We start from the raw sequence: 17984 nt of genomic DNA, 5'->3' as shown, positions 1-17984 counted from the left end.
TTTGATCACTGTGATAATATCAAACAGATGCTGAGTCATGGATGACATTCAACCATTATTTCCAAAGCGGACATCTATCTTAGGCATTTAAGGTTTAGTGAAAAACTTGTCAAGTCGTACTTATGGGATCAATATATGAGTGAAGTTCAAGCTGTGTGTTTGACATTGGGTTGAAAAACTATGCAACAGGCCTTACTTATAGTCATTATGCTGAACCATGAACCAGATCAGATGCATCTGCAGGGTAATGTGTCCCACTAGGGAGACATCTGCAGGGAAATGTTGTTCAGCTTTTCTCTGGTGAAGTGTAGCATGTGTAGCTTTTGATGTGGATTGAAACAACATCACACATGATAAATACATTAAACCGTAACTGAGGTTTCAGGTTCATAACTTTACGCCGCTCTCTGCAGTGGTCTGTTGCTTTTATTGAAATACGATTCAAATGAGGAGGGTGCGCTTCTACAGACAGTGAGAAAATCTGACTTTTTCACTTAAATGTGTGCCTAAGTTTCAACAAATGCACCATAGATCACGTAACATATTCATTAACTTTTTAATGCCCAAACAAATACCAGCCTTCATGTGAAACTTATCCCCTAAAGTGTTTTGTTAATGCAAAATAGCTGCATGTGAACATAAATCCTGGGATATGAGAGTGTAAAGCTTTCTATTCAGTCCCCAGTCTGCATTAACTGTGAGAGCCTTGATGGGGCTTTGTCTGAAACATCTCCTCAATGAGACACTACATGGTGTCAAAGGACTGTGTTTTGCTCTGCCGTATCATTATTATACTGTTATCCATTCTAAACCTGTATGTCTCTACCTAATGAGGCCCTTAGCAAGTGAGTCATCAGGCATCATGTTACGCAGCACACAGGGCTGTACCTGTCTGGGATCTTAACAAGAAGCTGGAGCTGTGGGCAATGAGAGCAAACATATGAAGGCTGAGCTGTGTGCAGTGTTGAACAGCAGACTTAAACAGGCCAGATGGCCTTGTCCTTGAAGACGCTGATGACAGAGCTCTGTTTTGGCATCTAATTCTTGACTCATTTTTTCACATGTAATTTATGTTCTGTTTCAAAATACTTAAATATTGTGCTTTAGAGTCACATAAATCTAAAGATTTAAATACATTTTAGTTTTAATGTCTTTAATGTTCAGTACAGTATGTTTCAGGTCGTAATGGGGTTGTTTTATGCCCTGAGTTTGGACAAACTGTTTTATTCTAAAGCCTGTTGTGTAATTTCACATGTCATGTGAAGTTCTATGTGCTGTTGAATTGAACTTGAATGACTCCCCCGTAGCAGTGACCATAATTGAAGAAGAAGTCCACATTTATATAAGATTAACCGGATTGCATGAATATTCCACCCAGAGGCCCAGAGGTGGAAGATGTCCTTATCTGTGGCCATGTCCTTTGTAGGTACAGGTGTACTTCATTGAAATTTTGTTAGAATTAATTGCTTTAATTTGTTGTTAATGTTCACATCAATTTTTTTTAATTTATTTTGTGATTGGTTTTTGGAATTTCTGCTTGGAAGAGACAGAAAATTTCAGAGAGAGAGAGAGAGAGAGAGAGAAATTACTGTGAGGCAGACAGCTGTTGTTGTCCTTGTCAGTCACAAGGACACTGAATCTGAATTTCAAAAGCTATACATTATAATAATATTCATGCATTTTACAAAAGCCATGAAGTCTACAACACAGACACTAGCTAAAAAGACAAACTGTCTAACATTTACCTGCACCACCTGGTAATTAAACTCCTGACTGTGTGCTCAGATCATTTTACTGGCCTGCTTTCAAGGAACATTTCCATAATCCTAGAGAGTCAACTTAATCAATAAAACATTTCACTATTAGTGTTTTAAGAACAAATAAAATCGGACGCCCTCACTGAGACCGACAAAGAGCTTATACTGTAACTGATGACATTATGTGTGTCATTTGCTTTCCTTTGCATCAAATAAACACTTAAGCTATCAAAGAGTCAAAGGGTGATTTGTAATGCAGGGTCAGCTCTGCCTCTGCATCTTTCTTCTTCAAAAACCTCACTTCAAAGTTCTGTCATGACTGCAAAGCTACATTTGGCATGCCGCTGCAAAAACGTCATAAATATAAACAAGCAACAATAAGAGCTCAGAGCTTTAAGGTACAATCTAGATGCATGTGTTTGCTGCCAGGGCGTATTGTCAGCAGTCGTGTGAATTGGTTTTGTCTGTGCATGTCGTGTGTTCATAGATGTTCAAGATTGTGCGCATGAACAATGAAAACAACCAGGCCGACTTGTTCTGTGTCTTTGGGCTTCATTTATTATGCATGCTCTATGTGCACTTCCCTGCTGCATCCCTGGGCATCAAAGATACAGCATAGATAGATACATAGTTGGAAATGTCACTGAATTCAGAGTTGCTGCCATCTGCTTTAACCTTGCAAGTCTGAAGATCATTCAAGTTTTGCACATGTGACAGTGAAACAAGTCACATGTACGGAAAATCATAAGATGTTCCAGTTTCTGAGCGAGATCATAAATTAGTATGAAAATGCATCAAAGTAAAATTGATTGGCCAACAGCATAAAGTATTAAGTATGTGAGGGATCTCTGCAACATTCCGATGTCCGCCTGACACACTGAGACAGGCAAAATGTGAAAGATGAAAAAGCTTCATCTTCTCATCTTTTCACAGAAAGTTCTCTTGTGTCTTTCCTGTCAGCTATATCATAACCTGATCTAGACTCTCTCTCAACTGTAAAGTCCCTGATTGATCAATCCATCATCTATGTATCACACCAAAACATCCTTGAGCATGGCACTCGAAAACCCAGTTTCCAATGTACAGTGTTAACTGTAAACTGGGTTAGTGTTAAGTGATTGTCTAAATGCTGGAATAAACCTTGAGTGTAATTCACAGAATTGCAGACCGTGCTGAATGAAACCATGTGGTGATAAAGTCAAGATGACGGTGTGACAAATGCCATCTTCAGGACATGTAAACAACAGATATGGAAAACATTATTTCTCAGGATAGTAATATGAGTATCTGGCTTCCATTATCAAGCATAAAAAATAACAAGAAAGACTGTTTCTCAGTACAAATATAGGAAAATATTCTTGCTGATTACAAAAGAAATTTTGCGTTTAATGTGAAATCTCTTAAATAAAATGGCCTTAAGTGAACAGATGCCTCAGGTTTAAAAACAGTGTCGGTGTAACAGTCCATTATAGGTACATTTACAATTACATTTTCATTTATGATAAGTGTACTGCCTCTAATTCTTTTGTAACAAATTAGTGCACATTATATGGAAACACTTTAAATAAATGATACATGACTTCCATTTGTTTACAGTGTTTTATTGTGATTATGAAAATGAATGATCTACGGTACATCACTCGTCCTCAAGGGGTTTTAACTGAAGGATGTAACCGCTTCGACATTAATTATTTTGATGCAGTTAGGCTGAAGGCAAAGAGGGTGAAGGTTGAAACAAGAAGTTATGATAATTTTGTTCTGCTGTGACTCTTACAAAGAGATTATGTGTTAGTGAAGTGTTTGCTCTCATTTGCCTATTAATTATGATGGAAGATAAGCCAAATTAGGCCACTTGAGAGGGCTTACACAACCTATTTTTCAAACCAGTTCTTCAGTGATGAAGCACACCTCATTCAGGGGAGGCATAAAGTCCATGACAGCAGAAGTTCACTGTTTTCTTCTTGTCTCTTTAAGTGACATAAGATCATTTTCTAGTTAATCATTGCATTAATCCTATGCCCTTTTCATGGTTCAACGCAAACACACACCTGCATTTCCTGTGTTTTGCCATGCTAATGTCAGCAGGGATGTGTGACGTGGCGTTTTTTCACATAAAAAGGAATAAAATCACTTGTAAAACTGTGTATCATGCAGCACAATAACCAAACAAGTGGATGAAATCATGATGTTACAGTAATACACTAGACAGACACAAAAATGTCTGTGTTATTGTAATTAGTGTGATTTGACATGCATCTTTTTTCATGTCACCCTAATAACCATTGCTTCATTTCTATACAATATGTAAAATGCTCTGCATAATCCTTCCTTTTGGTTCCTCTTTGTAGGTGAAAGACTGCAACTTAAAATCCCATCTGAGAAGAGAAAATTGCTCCTGCAGTTGTCCCTGAATTATTTTACACCACATTACCTCACTGTGTCTGTCTCTACTAGCCTAAACACAGAACCCTTTAAGAGCACATTTTCAGCTATTTTAAAGCTCTTTACTTGTCAATCTGTGGTAAACCCTCTGGGCTAATGAAAAATGTGCACACGGTTGCTTGTTTGACATGTTCTTGTTGAAAAAGGGTTTCTCAGGCGGAACAAATTGAAATTCGTTTATGCAGCAGGTGTAGATGGTGTAACGCTCTCTCTGACCAATGGACTAGAAAGCCAATTTCAAAGAGAGATGTAATCGTCTAAATTATGCAAAACTCTGTTCCCTGTGTAGCCGTCACCACAACACTCATTCCTAATTGTGAAAGAGTAATCAGCGCAGTGCTGACTGCATGCTATGCACTACATGTAAACCTCATGCTCATCAAACACTTTCTCTGCTGCAGTTTCTCCATCATGTGGCTGCAGAATGAACTGCATGTTCACCATTTCACTATTTTTGTGATTTTATATAAAAAGTTCATTTTGTATTTGGTTATGCCTGGTTTCCATAATTGTTTTTCAAGTAAAAATGATTTCATATGAGAGATTTCTGCAGTTCTGTTTTTCTCTTATCTTTTAAATATCCGCGACCTGACTGCAGATCAGCCATCAGCGTCTCAGATCAGAAAAAGTCACTCAGATCCAGATCACAGAAGGATAATGTTTTTATTTGGACGCAGGGGTTTTTCAACAACCAGTCAGTGGTATGGCATACAGTACATCACAGGGTTTCAACCAACCAGACACTCATCAACAAACAGCCTCACTAGACAGACAATTAAAGAGTAAACAGTGTGATAACAACTCACACCCTGGTCCCCACAACACGAGCAGGCGCTCACTCTGCTCTCTTACTGCGATGTCTTCTTAGAATTATTACCTTAATGACATCTCGTGTCCGTCTGCAAAACATCACGCGTAAGGATAAAGAGAGAGCACCAGGGGGCTTGCAACCTCTGCAAGGTCCATGTCAGACCCGCTGTTTCCAACAACACCGCAATGATTTTGCTTTGAAAGGGAAATGAGCTAAGTGAGTTACGGCTCAACGACAGCACAGGCAGTTCACACGGATAAAAACAAAGAGATGAAAGGAATATTCTGAGATGATTCTACTGAACTTCACCAGTAGATCACATATACAGCAGTTTTATTCTTCAGCGATCACCCAAACACAGACAAGCATTTCACGATGATTCTTTGAGAGGAATATCTTCAGTCCTTATGGTTGTTTGACAGCTGAGTAGCAATAGAAAGTAAAGATAAAAAAGCAACAACAGTTTATAATAAACATGACAACTAATACCGTTAAAAAAGTAAATACAAAAGTCCAATAAAAATTGATGCTGTGCACAAAAGGCACTCAAATCTTCTGCTTCACTTACACAAGTGTCTATAAATTAAAAAAAAAAAACAGTCTAGTTAAATATAATGATAATTTCACCTTCTGAAATGCGTGTGCTCTCTTTGTATTTCAATAAACATATGCTTTTTTTTTTAAACATTATCTTCATAGATTTCAACAGGTGCAAAACTGTAACCAGGACAGACAAACAAAACAATATGGATGAGCTTAGAGATTGCAATATCAGCTCCAGATCATAATCATAATGCCCACGTGAGCTGAAGGTATCAGGAGGCAACACCAGCGGGAGCCAGTGGAGGATTTGAGCGCACTGTATGATGTAAAATGCTGTATTACCTTTCTCTGGCTGTAAGAGCTCCCTCTTCTCCCACCCTGAACATTTATACATCTGTCTATAACAATTAAGCAATTACTTTCAGTTTGCGGTGTGTCTCAGTAACACTGCAGGATGTGCAGACTGATAGCAGAGCTGACAGTGGAATCAGGGCCTGGTTTACATGCTGATATTTAGGTTTCTTATGCTCAGTCAAGCCTAAAATAGTCTTCAGTTCTACTTTAGCAGCTGCAACAAGCAGCTTAATTCATCATTCCCAATCCCCATAAATGCTAAGGCCCTGTTCTTAAGGACAAAAAAAAACCCAAAATGTGCGTTTTACCAAGGCAAGGCACCACATACAGCCTTTGTTTAACCACCCCAGAATATTAGTCAGACATTACAGCGCTAAACATGCAGAACAGAGCAGGCTCTTTGGGATGCGGATAACAAGGTCTCTGGGCTAGAGCTGTCAGACTTACAGAGAGGTACAGTAGATAAGTACACTGAAATGTTCTCTATTCAGTTTTCTTCAAACTAAACAAACAAACAAACAAACAAAACCAAAAGGGAACAGTTTTCAGTCAGAGCAAAACTATCAGTGGGGATAAGAAACAGAGAGGAAGGAAGGAAACAGCTGGGACATCAGCATGACACATCTTCTTCTCAGGTTCCTCTGGGCGAGCATCACATTTTAAATTTAAAGCAGGAACTGCACTCTTTAAATTTATCTTGTGCAATAATAAAATTCACCCAAATCAGAATTGAAGAGACAACAGTTCAAGTTCCGCGAACTGCATGTGTGTCAAAAACATAGTGAAAGAGAAATTTATTCAGCCTTGGTCGGTTCAACAGCAACCAGTTTTCTACAGTACTATTACCAAATACATTCTACGCACATAGTACAAGGTAAATGATTTGAACTCTATTTCACACAGCCAGAGAATACATTTGAAGTTTACTGAAGATGATAAAATATCTTAACAAGTGCCATTCACAGCCAACCTTTTGCCTTTTTTGAATTAGCCTGTACAAGATTAACACATAAAAAATTACTAGTTATGTTATTATATACAAGTTTACCACAGGATTCCTACATTAGTCAATGCATTAGTTTTCTGCATTTCATATACAGGACATAGAAAAAAAAACAAACAAACATGGAAACAGCTAAGTGTGCCCACTGTCCAACCGTACATGATGGTGGAGAATGACTTTCATTGTAAAACTGATTATTAATATCTAAGACTTCAGAAATTATTTTCATGCTGGGATGCTTTTATCTGCAGGTACAATTTCTAGGATACCAATAGCCACACACATGGCAGGTTTAAAATATAACACTTTAAGATCCCAATGTATTACTTTATCACTTTGAAAATAAGGTTTCAAACTATTTTTTTTTTTACCCTTGCAATGACCTGATCTTGCAATGAGAACGTCGTCGTTAATGATTTCCTTGTTTTCTCCAAACCCTGCATGCAGACGTATATAATGTCACTAAGCTGTTACTTTGCTGAACATCCACGGTATTATAGTACAAACAGAAAGCATGATGACGTCAAGTAAGATTTTATGTACAGCCACAATACCTGTGACCTAAATGGCAAACAGACATGATATATTCAGCCTGAATGTTTACACCCGTTCACATGGGGTGTTTCATACACATCAGCAGAGGTGACTGAACAGCGTGTGCTGGGTGGAAACTAATACTAAATTTCACACAAGTATTTCTTCACTTGCATTCATCGTATCTGAGAAATGTGAACATGGCCACAGATTTTTTTTTTTTTTTGTTGAAACTGAGGTAAAATCGATATATTCTTATACACATTTTCTGTAGTTAAATCAAGTCTCAATAGGAGTTAAGCTTTACACCATCACACCTCAATAGCTTTTTCCACCCTCCATCACCCTGGTCACATACTGTAGGCTCTCTTCAGGAGCTACCTGACTATATGAATTAAATCAGGCAGAAAACAGACAGAAAAACATCCATATCTATTTTCACACATCAGCACTCATTTTCTTAAGCGTTTTTTTTCTACAACCTCCCCACTTAACGGATTCCACCTTTGCTACATGGTACCAGACTTATCCCCGTTATCACTCGACGTATTCATATTAGAACCTGCAGCTGTATTGTTACTTGGAAACAACTTCTCAGTCGGAGTTACAGCAGGGCTGCCGACCCCTGAAGAGCTGGAGCTGCTCGAGCGGTGCTGAGCGGAAGGCGGGCGTACCGGCCTCATGGGTGGTGGACGTAGCTGAGCTCCGGCCAGGCGGGCGGAGAGAGCCGGTTTGAAGGTGGTCATCATCTCAGAGGTGGAGCTGCTGCTCCGACGCATGGCTGCATCCGGGTCACGGATCATAATGGTATGCAGTGGACTGCCGGGCTCGGAGCTAACTGGGTTTTTCATGGGCTCCAGGGTGTCCAAGACCACGTCGGGGGCCTGTTTAACGGTGTTCTGACGCTCCAGCTCACGCAGCTCATGGAGTGCTGTAGTCATAGTCTTCTCTATGTCCTGGCAAAGGGGGGGAACACAGCAACCAGGAATAAAGGCCATATGTGAGGTGTGTAAGTTTTTGCTTCTTCACTGCAATGCAATGTATGTATACTTAAGATTATTGTTGACCATTTCTAAATAAATACTATAAAGTGTAACATTTAGACAATATATGGCTATAGTATGGCCTTATGTGATCCTATTTCATCCTGTTGGGCAACTCAGTCAGTTGAGTCACAATAACATTTGGAAATGACCAATTAGAACCACTGTATATAAAGATGAACGATAAACGCCTCATCCATGTTAGCAGAGGCGACACCGACCAAACTAAAACCAGTCAATCAAATTTTTCCCAAAGATGCTTTCTGTTAGTTTAGGTAGTTCTTATCATACTGATGTCTGTTCAAGTGTTCATTTTTCTGATAAATTTGATTTAATTATTTATTGGATGTTATAAAAAACACGGGTGTACGAGCGGGAACTTGATCCTGCAGTTCCGCCACATGATCATTACTGTGCAGTCACGAATGATGACATGAGCTCAAGATGGCAGCACTCATATCCACAATATTCTGGCTTCATTTTGGTACAGTGGGAGGAAGTGGAGACATGCTGTCCATCTTAAAACATGTCAATGACTGTCAGTTCTAGTTACGTTAAAATCTTGTCTGGACTTTTCACATTTTGACTGTGTTTGGATCTTAAATGTTGCAGTAATTATCTGATGAGCAGAATCAGGTGCCAAAACTTCAGCTCTCTTTAGTTTGTTATTCAGGTCCAGACTTCTGTGTCTGAGGTGTGTCTAGCTCTCAGCTGCAGTCTGGTACTGGCATTCATTCCAGGTCCCAGCTCCTGCTCACAGATTGACAGCTACATCAGGGTCCCTGGTTCCATATCAAACCTTACTAATCCAACTGCATGCTGTAATTACTACCACTTATTAACACTTCATATCAAGTGTGGTGCTGAGACAAAAGAGCAACTGCACAGACACACATAAATAAATTATGCTAAAAGAGAAAACTTCTGTCCTGTCAATTTTGCCTCTACCTGAAGTTTCCCACCCTTACCTCAGCCAGAGCTTCAGTCTCAAGTGACTTGTGGTCCCCGAGGCTGCTGTGACGAGTGGCCCCTGGCACTGGTCTCAGAGGGTGACCCTCAGGATAGGCCTTCCTGTCTGGGTAGTTGATGCTTCCTGCACTGCCAAAGGTGCCAAGGCGCCTCTTTTCTGGACTCTCCATTCGACCTTTGCTAATGGACACCTTGTGGGGACTACTGGGACAGGCTGCAGCCCGTGGTGGAGTATCAGCCACTCTGGTTGGGCTGTGTGTATCTGTGCCACTCCGACGACGGGGGATTGCTGCTCCATCGGACCGTAACCTTACCCTGTGGGGAGGGATACGATCAGACCAACAGGAAAACACCTCTATAGTACACCACAGAACATTTGAAAACAACTGTTATTTTTAACTATATCCACCTCCCCATGACTCCTCCAAAGTTGTAATCGGGTGATTGTTCACATGGTGACGGGACATCATTTTTGGATGAACCTTTATCATCCAGCAGTGGTCCACTGCTCGCTTCACTGTCTGCTTTCTGGCTGAGGTTATCTGAGAAAGCATCATCCCTGAAAAAGCAGAAGCACTGCTGAGTACAAATTTATTCAACACAATTGTAATCTTCACCAGTGACCATTTGGAATACAAGCTGCTACTCACAGGTCTTGTACTACAATGTACTGATGTGGGATGAGGCCGTCCACACCGTTGTGGCGGCCCTCCCACCAGTCCTCTGATGCTCGGTGATATAGAAGCAGAGAGGCTCCCTTCTTGAAGGACAGCTCCCTGGGAGTGCGTCCCACGTAGTCAAACTTAGCGATGGCCTCGATCTGTTCAACCTCTGACAACATAAATAGACAAAGAAATGTGTCAAGGTACGGGTGACATGTCTGCAGTGTAGTTCTCGGCAAAATGGAAGTAATCACCATACTGACATGTATGAAGACAATCTGTGCAATCACCACAACTTCAAAGACGACCTTTGATCTTTTGGATATAAAATGTTATCACTTCATCACTTGGGATGATCCTGGGATTTTTTTTTAATCACAATAAGCCTAATCAGTTCTTTGTGAGGTTACAGCGACCTTGACCTTTGACGTTTGAATGCTAAATTCTAATCAGTTCATTCTGGAGTCCAAAAGGATATTTCCGTTCCAGATGTAGTGAAATTCCCTCCAGGTGTTTCTGAGATACTTTCTTCACCAGGATGGAAGAGACGTGAGGTGATAGTGACCTTTACCTGACCAAAATCTAATCAGTTCATCTTTGAGTTCAAGTGGACAGACAATCCATACAGACACGATATTCTAAGTCTGTTTCTTTCCTTGACAGGAAGAACAACATATTTTACAACCGTGGCTTTTATTAAGAACAGAGAGTGCGTTAAAAAACCCCAACAAAAGTAACCCAACAAAACAGTAAACAATCCTTGACCATGTGCTTCCAATTCAATCTTTGCTGCATTTACATTACTGCAACAATCCAGTACACAATCTTATCTCCACAAAGGTTGACTCAGCATGTCTCAGTTTACAGTGTTAATCCTTACTTACTTACTACAAAGTATTGAAGCTGAAATAAATGTGTGTGGACTTAAAAAATAAAATAAAATAAAATACAAATTACAAACCAAACACATTTGCATTTGGTTTGACGAAGAGCAATTACTCTTAAAACATGTTGTATAGAAAATAACTAATTATGTTATATTTACGAGTCTGATGAAAGAAGCAGATTTCTACCTAAACTTAAAAAGAAAACCTCATCTTGTCCACAGTGTATTTCAACAGTCCAGCCAGCAGGGGTCAGTCAGAGTTAACTGTATGGTTAATATCATGGGTTTTATTTTGAAGAACCTACTGGAGGGGTACAAAAAGAGTTGTAGTCAGAATTGATAAAAATGAAAAGCAGTTCTGTTCAACTTTGGTTTTAATTATTAAGTAATGAAAATATAAACGAGAGGGTCATCACAACACGGTTGCTTACTTCTTAATTTAGCAACAACTTGATCAGTCTTCAGTGAAGACTGAACTGCAGCCAGAAACACCAAATGAACCGACTTCACAAACTACAGTGCAACACCTGAGCCCATAACGTCCAATAGTCTCTGTATTAAAGCAAGGACAGGACTTACAGCAAGCAGTCAGCCTTTGTTGTCTTCTCCAAGTAAAAGGAAAAACCGAGAGAAAAGGCCAGCACTCACTCAGCCAACAGCACAGATGAAGCACAGAGACAGGGTTACCCCATTCTGACCTGACAGACTCCATACTTCATAAATCTGTTCACTGGCTCCTCACTGGCAACGCAGAGGATATTATTCTGTGTATTCTATGTGTTTTGGCTTTTGTGCTTGGCCCAGTTATGTATTCAAAGCTCAGAGGAGAACTGGGGAAACACTACACAAAGGAGAAAGTCTCAGGAGAATTGCTGACTAACACTGAACAAAGCAAGAGAGAGAGAGAGAGAGAGAGAGAGAGAGACTTGCACACAACACAACACAAAAAACACACATGTGGGTCCGCGCGCACACACACACACACAAACAGAAATACAGATCAAAGACGCGGTGCTGCATGCCAACACTGTTTACTCAACTTGCCTTCAGCTTCAAAATATCACACAAGCGTTTGCAATCGTAAGCTGTTGCAGTGCAAACCTCACTCACCTCTCAGCACGTCTCAGTCAAAGACACTTCATAAAAAAGGTCAGTCTGTACATAAGGCTTTTTTATAATCCAGAAAGACTAAGAAAATCTAACACTGTTGTACAATTATCCTCTACTTAACTGGAGCTGTTGGAAGACTGCTGTCAATATTTTGTGTGCAAAGTCAACTGAAGTGGTTACGAAAAGTCTAAATGTATACTGTAGTATCAGAGAAAATAACAGCAACATATTTCTCTTGCTCTGATATTGACTATAGTGCACACAGGCAACATCAGCAGTTCACATGGCTACTAACATCACATGCAGTACATCCGGAGAAACGGCTGGCATGAATAACAAGATCGAGAACAATGCTGCAGCTCAGTTGCTTGCTTGCTAACATTTGCTAACTAGCCCAGAGGCCACAGAAGCTAATGGGTGTCCTATTTGTTTAGCAAGTATTTGATAATAATGCAGAGCATTATTATCAAATACTTGCAAACATTTAAATTTTGACCTGAGGATGGCTCTGGATGTACAGTTAAGTCATCAAAGCTGTTACAGTTTATTGTGAGGGTAACACAAATATTTGCAGCAATTTTCATGGTATGCCATCCATTTCTTTCAAAATCCAGTATGCTGGTGGTGCTAGACTTGAAGTCAAGGGAGCAGCTAATGCAGTATGATTACTCCTCTAGGGAACAAGAACACCTGACCTAATTTCATGCAATTCATCCAGTACTTGTTGAGACTTTGGACCAAAGTAGTGGATATCACAGCAATATTGCCATCCCATTGAGCCATGCTGCTATGGATGAAGATATAGCTGTGTCATAACACAGCTCCCTCTTAAAAGCAAAAGATGACTACTATGATGTACTGACCTTCATCACTGGTGTGTGGTTCAGTTCCATTGTCAGCCTCGTCAATAGTTCCTGGTTCACTGTGGGGGCTGTCACTGTGGGGAACAAATGGAAAGTGAAAACTCACTGATATGTTACATTTTCATGATAACATTTATTACAATAACATAATTTTTCCTCTTAAACAAAGAAGTTAGAGCTGACAGCACTGCAGTCTCAAAATAATTGTACTTGTTGACCCCTTGGTGCAACCAATACTCACCAGTACTCTTCCCCCCCAGTCATGCACTTTTCATACACTGGGCCATCCAGCTCGCGTTGACTGGGAAAGATGACTTCATTGTGGACGATAATGGTCTTGATGACCTCATTAACATGCGCTTGGCATGCAACAGGATCCTGTCCGTCTGGGATGGGCATCAGGGTCGGACCAAAGCAGATTGCCAAATTGTATGAATCCATCATGTTCTCATCACTGTACTGGGAGAGACTGAAGGACAGGACAAGTGAACATTGTTTATTTTTTCCTTATGTACACAAATATTATTAATGTAAGGACCTTAAATAACATCAGATAGCACACAGATAACCGTATCTATAGATGAAATAGTTGTCTAATGTTAATCTGTGTATTACAAAACCAAAGTGGGAGTGATAAAGCTACTGGGTTGAGCGTGAGATACCATTTTCTTTACATTTGGATTATACACAGATCAGCCACAACATTAAAAGCATTAACAGGTGAAGTGGCTAAGATCTTCTGCTGGGAAACTTTGGGTCCTGGTTTTCATGTGGATGTTTCTTTGACATGTGCCACCCATCCAAACATTACTGCAGACCACGTACATCCCCCTCATGGCAACAATAGCAGCAGGCCCCCAGCAGGACCATGCCACACTGCAATAACTGCCCAGGAACAGCTCACAGCTTGAGGAACATGACAAAGAGGTCAAGTTACTGAGATGACCTCCAAACTCCCCAGATCCCAGTCTGATAGAGCATCTGCGGGATGCACTAGGACAATGTTGTGGCCGAATGGTGTAGATTGTGGCCAGTGATGAGATTCGCTATATTGTTAAGCCCAAATATCTTTTTTTTTAAGTCAATATGGCAAATGTGCAAGTAAACAGCTGTATACAACAAGCAGACAATGTGCAACAACATCATTCATCCTGGGTCATGTATCGAGCCACCTGGTAAATCTTTCTGAGATCTGATTTTGGTCCATACCATCTCTTGAGGGAAATATCTAGCTCTTTAGCTGCTAACTGCTCCATTATGTTCACCAGCCAGTTGCTAAGCTTGTCTGTTTGTTGTTTGTTGCTGGGAAGGTAGAGTTTTTAGAGGCCTGCAGAGGCCAAAAAGGAGACTGAACCAGAAGAGTAAATTTGCGAGCTGGAAAAGCAAAACATTGAGCTGAAACACGCTATAAAGTTAACTTGAGCTGTGGGGAACTACGCGGTCAGGTGATAATTCACTGTGGGTTTATTTATGAACCTGTTCACATATGCATAGTTAAAGTTATACAGTCTGTAACAGTATGCGGCACCTTCTATCCATAAGTGGTCACGTGGTCCATATACATATTACCTGAAAATGAACTATGCAGCACAAACATCTCTTACAAAGTCACTTCAGCTGAATAGCTTAATCCGAACTCAGCTCTGACATACAGTTTTATACATTTGATTGTGCAGCTTAGACATTTGTTTGAAAAGCTCTCTGATCAGCTAGCCCCTTAAACAAATCAACTTAGCCAGCACACACTACAACCCACTGTTTGTTACCAAGTCACTCAGAGAGGAAGTCACAGCCCTTCTATATGATCAACAAGCTGAGGCTGAGCAGTAAAACCACAGCTGGGACAGCTCCAGTGATGAAGGGGGCAAAGAAGGGCAGAGTAAAACCTGGGGTATGAAATCAAACTCTTTGTTCTGCAGGAAAACCCAGTAAAAGGAGCATTAATAGCATCCGTTATAAGACGACAGGTATTCTACTTAAGGGAGGACTGAGTTTCCAGGCCCATAAATAACTTTTTTTTTTTTGAGGGGGGGGTCTCCAACAGAATTAAATTAGTGTTCCATTTAAGATTCATCATTCATATTACATGCTTTTCTGAATATACCATGACCTGTGGCTTAAAACTTTATGTGATTTAGTGCGAACTCACTGATTGAGAAAAGCAAAAAGGTATCTCATGACGATTATGACGGTGCGAGGAAGAGTCACAATAATCTGCTGGATGTGGTGTGCTCTCTCTGCTTCAGACTCCAGCTCTGAAACGCAAAGAACAGAGATAGAAAGGTGTATCAACAGTGGTTTAGACTGCAATAAACAGGAGACAAATACAGCTTTTAAATTTTTATATATAGAACAGGCCACAACACTGTCTTCTAAAATATAATCTATTCCAGATCCTAGCAAAGAAATTTGATCAAAGTGACCAAAAGCAAAAGGCACTAGGCACTGATGGCTGTTATTCGATATTTTAATAGATGCCCCCTCCTGCCTTTCACCAGACCCCTAAGGCACACTGAGTGATCAAACTATTACTGTCGAAACAGTGGGGGAAATGATTCTGTGGTAAACTCGCACACTGCAGCCTGATGTGACCCACACTCTCCTCTTCCTACTGGCTTTCTGTTAAATCTCAGGCAGAGAGTGCTGGTGTTAAGATTGCTTCCATGTGCTGCACTGCATGCCTTTCACTTCTTCAGTAAAACTGAGTTTCTGACAAAGTATAAGGTGTGTTTTCTCTTTTCGTATTTGACAAGTGCACTCACGACTCTGGTGGCTTTCATTATTTTGTGCTGTGCATGACTTACTGATGGTGGAGATGAAGTCCAGGAAGCGCTCCTTTGGGAAGAGGGGATTCTCCAGTCCTCTGAAGTACAGCTTCAGCACCCCTGCCACTGAGTTGATATCATGCTCATTCTGGTCATCAATCAAGGGATCTTCGCCTGAGTAATAAGAAGAGAAAATGTGGTTTATCCTATTCAAGTATGTGTGACATGAAAAGGGAGAATATAATGCCATCTGCCACTGACTCACCTCTCTCGAATGAGTTTTTAATATCATTGACTTCCACCTGTGATCCTGGCACGCGAAATATACCCTGCTGCTGCAAGCCTGAAAGAAATACAACCCAGAATTTAAGGATTCAGGGTTATGCTAACTACCATTATCTTTGAACCCAAGTGCCAGCTTCACAAGAGCCCATTGGAAACACATAACACAGAGCAGGAAATGTAATCTAGTAATAAAAAGGAGATGCGTATTTTTCCATGAGAGGGCCCCTCAGTGAGGCTGTAGCATATGGTTTCAGTTAGAGGGCTCCTAATCAGTTTTCTGGAGTTTCATTAGGTCCAGATCCAGGGGAAAGGCCTGCAGGCTACAGCAATGAGCTGAAGACAGATGTGAAGGTAGACAGGGAGGAGTTGTAAAGTGTGAGCGTGTGTGTGTGTGTGCGTGCGCGCATGTGTGTCAGGGGGCTGAACTAACCAAACAAAGACCAATGGGATTTTCAAAACTCTCGGTGTGTGATCTATTGTTATGAGCTTGTCAAATAACTGGCAGGCAGTTGAGCAGCTCAGAGACTAAGGTTTAGAGCAGAGCAGGTCAGTGCCAGTGTACCTGTGGCTATTTGTGGAAATAGCTTACTTCTTCAAATAGCTGCTGTTGTGTGTCAAGGACTTCATAATTCACTATCTTTATCAGTTCTTTCACTCAGAGGAAGTAGAATGACAGAGTGATGCCAGACTTACCATACAGATTGATGTATCTGATACAGCTCTCAACAACAAGTGGGATAGGTTGACCTGAATCCTGAAAAGAAATTATGTGAAATATGAAGAGAACAGACAACGCAAGACAAATAATTGCAAAATAATCCATGACTAAAAGTGTAAATAATATGTAGTATTTTGTGTAACTTTTATACAGTTTTACTACCTTAATAAGGTACTAAATACACAATATTCCCCTTTCAATGCATTTGTATGCATTTAACAAATCCCCTGTTTAAGATCATTGTAATTAAATATATGCAAAAAAGAAGTCTCACGTTCCATTTCTCCACAACAAAATCTGAGTTCTCAAAAAACATACTAATGCCTCATAAATATTCATGAAGCAAATGCCATGAGGGGTATAAAACAAACAAAAACATGGAAAATACAAACAGCTTTAATCACACATATGTCACATCAGTATAAACAGTTATGGAAACTAGCAGCATGCAAGTGTTGTCTGAGCAGAAGAGAGTATATACTTCTATTAGTCTAAAGGTTTTAGTGACCTGACCTAAGCCCTTGAACAACAGAGGTACCTGAATGCGGGTACGGGCATTCCTTCTCCCCCTGGGACAGAAAGCAGCAAAGCACACAGTAGCAGAGGAAAAGAAGGCAGAGAAGCACAAAGTTAGAAATACTGGGATGGCGAATGACCCCTCTGGAGGTTAAAGACAACTAAGCACAGGGACCGGCGACAGGAAAGCTACAGAGATGCAGTCAAGGGTTGGATGCAGCGACGGACAAAGCAGAGCAGACCCACTGCTGTCTCCTGCCTCACAATCGGCTAAAGAGTGACTGGATTAAGAAATGAAGCCAGAGATGGTAAATTGTTCTGGAGGGGAATAAAGAGACAGCTGACTGCCGCTCTGTCTGCATCGACCGAGCCGCGGAAGGGAGGAGGAGGATTAGAGGTTAAACAGAGGCGTTATATCATGATCAAGGGCTGCTGGAAGTGGGAGGAACAGAAGGCCAAAGTGAGGAAGAGAATGAGAGCAAAGGCTCTAGCTGCCTTCCCCTCAGCCGTACACCACCACCACCACCACAGGGTACCTTTATGAATGTCTCCATATTGCCGTTAAACAACTTATGGTTATACACGGAGCGAGGCCTAGGCTTCCGCATTTTCTGTGGTTTAGGGGGAAGGGTGGGGGGCCTGAGAAATGATGGACAAAGGGAACAAAAACACCATATTCTGTGAAAAATGGAGAACCAAACATGGAGGTTCCAAAGCAGGTAG

At 40.7% G+C, this 17984-nt stretch overlaps 1 protein-coding gene across 3 annotated transcripts in view; it reads right to left on the bottom strand.

The window, feature by feature from the left end:
* Nucleotides 1–4843: 4843 nt before the first annotated feature.
* srgap3 (SLIT-ROBO Rho GTPase activating protein 3) overlaps nt 4844–17984 on the bottom strand; it is a 57607-nt gene continuing 44466 nt past the window's right edge. The window contains exons 12-22 of one of the 3 annotated variants that reach the window (XM_046383824.1): nt 17798–17900; nt 16721–16781; nt 16008–16085; nt 15782–15916; nt 15127–15232; nt 13219–13446; nt 12978–13051; nt 10107–10287; nt 9866–10015; nt 9456–9771; nt 4844–8400 (exon numbers count right to left, since the gene is read on the bottom strand). In XM_046383824.1, coding sequence (XP_046239780.1) covers nt 7954–8400; nt 9456–9771; nt 9866–10015; nt 10107–10287; nt 12978–13051; nt 13219–13446; nt 15127–15232; nt 15782–15916; nt 16008–16085; nt 16721–16781; nt 17798–17900 — 1879 coding nt within the window. In that variant the 3' untranslated portion in view covers nt 4844–7953. Of the gene's footprint in view, nt 8401–9455; nt 9772–9865; nt 10016–10106; nt 10288–12977; nt 13052–13218; nt 13447–15126; nt 15233–15781; nt 15917–16007; nt 16086–16720; nt 16782–17283; nt 17315–17797; nt 17901–17984 lie in introns of those variants that run through there. The other 2 variants (XM_046383825.1, XR_006842974.1) reach the window with 2 other exon arrangements.

The sequence above is a fragment of the Scatophagus argus genome, chromosome 3, assembly GCF_020382885.2.
Source record: "Scatophagus argus isolate fScaArg1 chromosome 3, fScaArg1.pri, whole genome shotgun sequence".
Classification (NCBI taxonomy): domain Eukaryota; kingdom Metazoa; phylum Chordata; class Actinopteri; family Scatophagidae; genus Scatophagus; species Scatophagus argus.
The sequence above is the reverse complement of the archived record's forward strand: the minus strand, read 5'-3'. Positions and strand labels throughout refer to the sequence as shown.